General features: G+C 37.9%; 1 protein-coding gene across 1 annotated transcript in view; it reads left to right on the forward strand.

Moving 5' to 3' along the window:
- Positions 1-1,394, forward strand: part of NRXN3 (neurexin 3) — a 1,607,649-nt gene extending 1,606,255 nt beyond the window's left edge. The window contains exon 17 of the mRNA XM_077123215.1: positions 305-1,394. Within this exon, the coding sequence (XP_076979330.1) occupies positions 305-1,230 (926 nt within the window). The 3' untranslated portion in view covers positions 1,231-1,394. The remainder of the gene's footprint in view (positions 1-304) is intronic.
- The last annotated feature ends 6,136 nt before the right edge of the window (positions 1,395-7,530 follow it).

The following is a 7,530-nucleotide window of genomic DNA, read 5'->3' on the forward strand; positions in this document are numbered from 1 at the left end:
TGCACACACAATGTCAACAGCCAGGTAGTGTTTGCCGCAATATAATTGAATGAATGTCATCCTCCCGGAAGCAGATCCTGGAGACAGCATTTTAGAATTTTATCTAAATAATTACTTGAGAGTATCTTAAAGTCTCATACTTTTAAGGCCTATGATGGGCTCTAAATTAGCCTAGACTGGTTAATACATATGTGGATTTGGGTCATTTTCAGAGCATTACCTATGAGCCACATTCATCGAGAATAACTATGAACTGTGTTTGCAAATGCACTAATTCTGTTTCTCTCTTTCTTTTAAATCCCAGGAGGTGAATTAGTTATCCCTCTGCTTGTAGAAGACCCTTTAGCTACCCCTCCTATTGCTACTCGTGCACCTTCCATTACACTCCCCCCTACCTTTCGCCCCCTCCTCACCATTCTTGAGACCACCAAAGATTCCCTGTCCATGACCTCTGAGGCGGGGTTACCTTGCTTGTCGGACCAAGGCAGCGATGGTTGTGATGATGATGGCTTGGTGATATCTGGGTATGGCTCAGGGGAAACCTTTGACTCTAACCTGCCCCCTACTGATGATGAAGATTTTTACACCACCTTCTCCTTGGTAACAGATAAGAGTCTTTCCACTTCAATCTTCGAAGGTGGCTACAAAGCACATGCGCCCAAGTGGGAATCCAAGGACTTTAGACCTAACAAAGTCTCCGAAACTAGTAGGACTACTACCACATCTTTATCCCCTGAGCTGATCCGCTTCACCGCTTCCTCCTCGTCTGGGATGGTGCCCAAATTGCCAGCTGGCAAAATGAATAACCGTGATCTCAAACCCCAGCCTGATATAGTCTTGCTTCCGTTGCCCACTGCCTATGAGCTAGACAGCACCAAACTGAAGAGCCCACTAATTACTTCCCCCATGTTCCGTAATGTGCCCACAGCAAACCCCACAGAGCCGGGAATCAGACGGGTTCCGGGGGCCTCAGAGGTGATCCGGGAGTCGAGCAGCACGACAGGGATGGTCGTCGGCATTGTGGCTGCCGCTGCCCTCTGCATCTTGATTCTCCTGTACGCCATGTACAAGTACAGGAACAGGGACGAGGGGTCCTACCAGGTGGACGAGACGCGGAATTACATCAGCAACTCCGCCCAGAGCAACGGCACGCTCCTCAAGGAAAAGCAGCAGAGCTCCAAGAGCGGCCACAAGAAACAGAAAAACAAGGACAAGGAGTATTACGTGTAAAAATGCTACTACCGCTTCTGAGAAAGGAATCTAAAACACGGAATTTATTTATACGTAAATATATACTTTGAAAATGAGATTTCACAGATGGCAGACCTGTTATAACTATGAGATGGGGTAGACCGTGACCATGGCGGGGAAAACCATTTTTAAAAGGACGCGCAAAGACGCAGTTCAGCTGTGGCTGCTCGGTTTCGATTGTCGCTCGGAGACGGGAAATCCTTTCTGCGCTGCTGTACCATAAAGCACACACTTAGCGCTCTGGAGCAGGCGAGTGGCTCCTCCACCGTAGCAGACTTGGAAGTTTTCCTTCTCTTGAGGACCTTGCCCTAAAAGGTAGAAGACTTCATGGCTTACTTGTTCCATAACTCCAAGTGAGTCTGTGATGACGTTTGTGAAGCTTGACTGTAACAATGTTACAATGTTTCTTTTCAGTTTAATTATGTTAAAAAGAAAAGAAAAGAAAAGAAAAAAGTTGAAAAAACAAAAACAAAAAAAATATCTTATCTGGTTCTGGCCAGTGAGTGTGTAACTTTTCAAGAGCTGAGGGGAAAAAATGGCTTTTGGGTTTTTGCTTATTTTTTGAGACTGACTGTCATTTCAGAAGAAAAAATAACTCAGAAAAAAAATGAGAGAGACTATTGCCATATATGAACTCAAAAGCTGCCACGTGTTCCCTCTGCATATCAGGTTGTGGTGTCTCTGGAATCTGTTGTTTGTTTCCTGTAAGATGCTTTGCTGAACACATAGTAAAACCATGTGATGGCTGATGATATTGATTTGAAAATCTGGTTCCCCAAGGATCTAATTCCAGAATTGGCACCGGAACCCCGAACAGACGGGTTTAGGGCTGATTTGATCAGAGCTATTGGTTTTATTTAACAATATTGTTCCTGCTCATTAGCCCAGCCAAATTGTGATAAAGGGGAAAGCCCCACAAACTAAAATAGAGCCTTTCCTGGGGAAGGGGAAGGGGGGGGGGGGGGGCAGGCCAGATTTGTGACTGATTGAAATGCATGCACATATAAAAGAAAGACAATAAATTACAATCTGTTGAATAATCCAAACAGATGACAAGAGAGTTCAACTTGTGATGGAACCACAAAAGGTCACACAAGCCAAACACATCATGACAGAGTGTGAAATGCATAGTTCTTTCCCTGCCCCCAACATGAAAATGTTTTTCGTGGTGTTTAATTTTGTAGCCTGACATTTATGGATAACACAATCCTTCCATTTGCTCATTCCTCCCTTCATCCTTCTTTTTTAAAAATAAATAAATAAATAAACAAAGCTGCTGTGACACACAAAAAAAGGATTTAATAGTATAATATATATAAATATATATACACAGATATATTTATCGTGGTATGTTTGATGGGATGACTGAGACAGGAAATCTGTTAAAGTCATGAAGTGGAATGAGAATGTTGCTTTAAAAGAAAATAACAAAACAACAAAAAAGTAAACCTTAAAATGTGAAGAAAGTGTGAGTTTTAGTTTGTCACAGTTAACTGTGTCAAAGAAAAAAAAATCTCAGATTTTGTTTACATATTTTACTACATTTTTGCTGGTATAATTCCTTAGCCACCTATGTACATACTGCTTTAAGAACTGTTCTTTCCTTTAATTGATTTTGGTTTGTTTGGTTTATATTCCAGTTGTCTTTCTTTCTTTTTGAAAAGAGGAAACAATGTACAGAAAAAAAAAAAACAAAACAGTAAACTGGTTGTGTGGCCATAGCTATCCAAAAGGCAAGAGAAAGAGCAAGACAAATATTCACACAAAAATGAACTGCGTACTCTGGAGGGTCAGATATATACAATTTCTTTTGTACAGGTGAAAATCAATCAGCCGTTTAGATTTAGAAATCTACTCTTGCTGGTCTTTGTAAGTTGCATGAATATTTGACTTTGAAAAACTATCTTAAAGACATGGGGCAAAAAGCACATTCTAAACAGTGGTAGCCTTTTCTGATGTGTATGGAAAGAGGTGTTCCTCATTATCTGAAATTTCAGTGTGTTCAGAGTTTCTTTGAATTTTTTTGTTGTCATTGAAAAAGACAGGATTATAAAAAAGATTTTGAAGCACGGATTTTAGATACCCTAAATGGCCCAACCTACATGAAGTTGACTATATCTTGATGTCTATAAAAGATTGCTGTTCTTGGAGTCTTGAGGTCTTGTGAACTGATTTCCTGCTTTTGTTCTTTACTTTTTTTTTTTTTTAAATTTGAGTAAAAATACATTTGTTATATTCCTTTTAGTGTAAGTTTCTATTTGGACAATTTTATAGGAACATGTGCATTCTGTATGTGAGCTTCTATCATATTCCTGTTGTTTTATGAGCAGACCCTTAAGGAATTTATTTTATGATGTCGTGATGTTACTGCTTTTTCTTTTCCCTTTTTTCTTTTATTTCATATTTGCATTTTCGTTCAAGGATATGCTTAGCAATAAAATGTTCTTCCCAAAACCTTGTATGTCGATGTACTTTTATTCTCTAAATTTCGGAGGAAGCATCTTGTATTGAGGCTAGATATATCATATCCTATTAAAAGCCAAGTAAACTAGGACCACTTCACGTGATATAAAATAGCACTAATTAGGTGTATAAACTTATTAAAAGTGGCATACATAAAGGATAAACCCTTGTCTGTCAGCTGAAGCTTTATGGTCTAGATTGCTGATGTTTAACTGGGAGGGCAACCTGAAAAGGCAACCTGGCAGAAGTACTGTATTTTGAAAAAGATTCTTGGAGATGATAGTTTTTAAAGTGTTTGGAACCTTTTAAGAATTTGCTATAAGCCAACAAACTTTTAACACCATTCTAAAACCATGTTCATGTAATACCTTAGGTGATGGAAAACTTTTGCTGCCTTCCTTCTGAACCTTCCCACCATATTGAAATCAAATCAAAAAAAAAAAGTTTAAATTTCAATAGCTTCAACCTGCTAACCCCCAACCAGGACCATTCCAGCCAATCCTAACGAATGCCTCAGGTAATGTATAAGACTCCACAAGGGTTCCATGCACTAGAGAAACTTTCCAGAAACCTACAACCTCCAGATGGGTCCCTGGTCCAGATAAGTGCTGAAACCTAGCCCAGCCTCTCCAGAACATCAGATAGTTCCATCTCCCTACCCCATATTAGTGACAGACACTTTCAATATCAAAAATTTAGAATTGCCATAGCCCAAACAACCCTAAAGAGAGATATGGAAAGATCAAAGGTGATAGTGGAGTCATACAGAGAAGATAGGATTTAACAAATGAATATGAATGCAATACTTTAGAGCAGCTAGAAGTAAAAACCTACAATTGTGAAACTGTAACCCATGTCAAAGTGTGAAATATCTTCTACAACTAATTGTGGTGCTTTGCTTTGAAACTTATAGCTTTTTTGTATATATGTTATTTTTCACAAAAAAAAGAAGGAAAAAAGTCTATTGTGATGATAAAAAAAATATTTAAGCCCTCTAGCCTACTATATTCTAGAGTAGCTAGAAGGAAAAATCTGAGAGGATTGTATGGCAGCCCATAGCTGTCCTGTAACCACCAGTTGAAGAGTGCTTTGAAAACTATTGCTTTCTTATTTCTTTGCTTTGTATATATGTTATGCTATACAATAAAAAAAGTTTAAAAAAAGGAAGAAAAACTAATATAAACAAAAAATTTTTGACAGCTTCTTTCTAGATTTTCTGATTATAAAATTCTGCATGAAGTAGTTATAGCTGAAATTGTCTCATAGCTCAGGTGTTCTTGATTTGTGGTTCCCTAAGCACATGCTTCTTTTGCTCACTGAATAATCCACTATGCTACCCTACCTTTTTCACCATGATACAGAAATATGGGTTCAAGCAAACATCTATCTATACTCTACTCATATTTTGATCACCAGCTTTCCTAGAGTTAGAATGAAAACCAAATTTAACACTGTTCCTTCACATTTCATTAGTGGAATTATTATGCTATTGATTGTCATGAAAATAGAAGATCAATGAGGCTGAATGGTGTCCAACCATGGAAAGTTGCTTCTTTAGTTTCTGTCTCAACTTACTTAAGGAAAAACAGTCATGTATGGAGGCCCATTATGTTCCAGGGACTATGTTATGTATTTTGAATCTACATAGCCTGTTCAATGCTGGAGCATAGATAGTCTTTTCTCATCTTGAAAAAGAGGAAAGAAATATACAAAGAGCTTAAACACAACTTGCCTAATAAATTATCAGCCACATAAAATTCAGAATGAACACAGGCACTGAGGCCAGACAGAATTGAGTTGGACCCTAGCTGAATGACTCACTATATGGGGGAAAATATCTATGAGATTTGGTTCCTCACATGAAAAATGTGATACTTCAATGACCTTGTCTTGCAAGATGATTTGGGGAAATAAATGAAATAATATGAGGTGTCTTTGTAATTTATACATAGTAGGTACCCAACAACGTTAGTCCTCATCTTCTCTGCCTTGACTCCTCTGCTATTCTCTATACACAAGCTGCCTTCTAGAATTAGAAATTGTACAATAAAAAATGGTTTATTAATAGTTGTCCAGCGATGTGACCAAGTCATTCCTGGGGTATACCAGCTATAATTGTCTAGGCCTTCTCTAGACAGATAGATGTGGTGTTGATATTTGATAGAATTGGTCTAACAACACATTTCATGCAAGTGATCAGAAGTTGGCATAACTAACATGAGAGCAGATCAGGGAAAATGTTAAACCCTCCAGAGAAAATTCCATGAGTAAGGCGGTAGATTCCCTCAAGAGCTGAATGACATTTGCTCAGATACATAGTTAAAGTCCATCAACAAATATAAGTTCTCATATTTTGTGGGACGGTGTTGAGATGACACCCTCCCTTTCCAATGTACTTAAGTTTGGCCATGGGCTTTGGAATCAGAAAGGCTCAATTCAATTCCCAGCCCTGACTCCTGGGTCTACCTTTCTGTAGATGTGGAACAGAGAGCAAATTGTGCCATGACTCTAGCTTCATCTATGAAACTGTGATGATATTACCCGCAATTTTCGTGGTGTTTTACAATTAAATGAGTTAATGTGGATAAAAGTGCTGAGTGTAGTCCGTTATCCCAGAAGAAAAAGAAAAAGAAGCCCGAGTTCCTATTCTTCCTAAAAATCCAGAAAGGATATGTGTGGGTACGTCCCAGAGCATTCATTTTATATAGGTCACCTAATATCAGAACTGTTGGCTACATAGATGTATTGATTGTTTAAGCTCCTTTGGAGTCCTCCACCAGAAATGTGCACAGCCCTGCAAACCCTTTGCTTCAATCAACTCCTTAGGTGTGGGGCCGGCAAAAATTTCAAGTGGTAATCTATTCTGGGTTTTAAAGGGCAGTAGTTTACCTTTCCCAAATTGCAGAGCCATCCGGGCCTTATATTTCCATTCAAAATGCTGTATTAGTTTCTTCCTCCCGTAAACTTTCTAAATCTCACTATTTAATATGTAATCAAAGGATGACTTTTAAGCATTTCCTCTTTTGATTATTCAGCAAATGTTTACTGAGCATTTATGAGCCAGCCACTCCACTACTTCCTATTGTTACTTTATTTCAATGAATGCAGAAAACAGCTAAAGGAATTTTAATCTCTAAGGCTTTTAATCTCTTATACGAATCCGTATAAACCCAGACTCTCTTTTCCCATACTCAAATTGAAATTTAAACTTTCTACAAAAATATTCAAACCCGGTATTTGCTGTAGCTGAATCGAATTTTTGAAGGTATTGCTTAAGATCAGATTAACCATTAATTTATTTAATGGATATTTACTAAATGATTACCATGTGTTAAATTGAGAGATTTAAGAGGCTTGCAATCTAATATGGGTACATAAATAATGATATTAAAGTGAATACAAATAAACTGTCATAGAGTGCTAATTAATTTCTTTGGAAGTTCTGAAGAAATTACTTAAGGGAGGGCTTCAGAGATGGAGTGATATCTTGAAGCATTGATAGGATATTAATAGGCTACAGGCCATTCCAAGCAAGGCATTGAAGTGGGAGAGAGTAGACCCAAAATCCTAATTTGGAGGGAGCACAGATTATATAAAGATCATTAGAAGATACAGCCCAGAAGTCTGGGGACTCAAACTTGGAAAGCCATGCATTTCAGGCTAAATATCCTTAAAAAGATGGTGGATTTTATTTAGCAGGCAATTTGTAGTAAAAATGAGACAAAAAATAATCCTAAAAGTTTAGATGTGAATTGCTGGGAAGATGTTAGTGTCCTTAACACAAATAAGAAAGAAAAGAATAAAGCAATCTTTTAG

This window comes from Tamandua tetradactyla, chromosome 12, assembly GCF_023851605.1.
Source record: "Tamandua tetradactyla isolate mTamTet1 chromosome 12, mTamTet1.pri, whole genome shotgun sequence".
NCBI classification, from domain to species: Eukaryota; Metazoa; Chordata; class Mammalia; order Pilosa; family Myrmecophagidae; genus Tamandua; species Tamandua tetradactyla.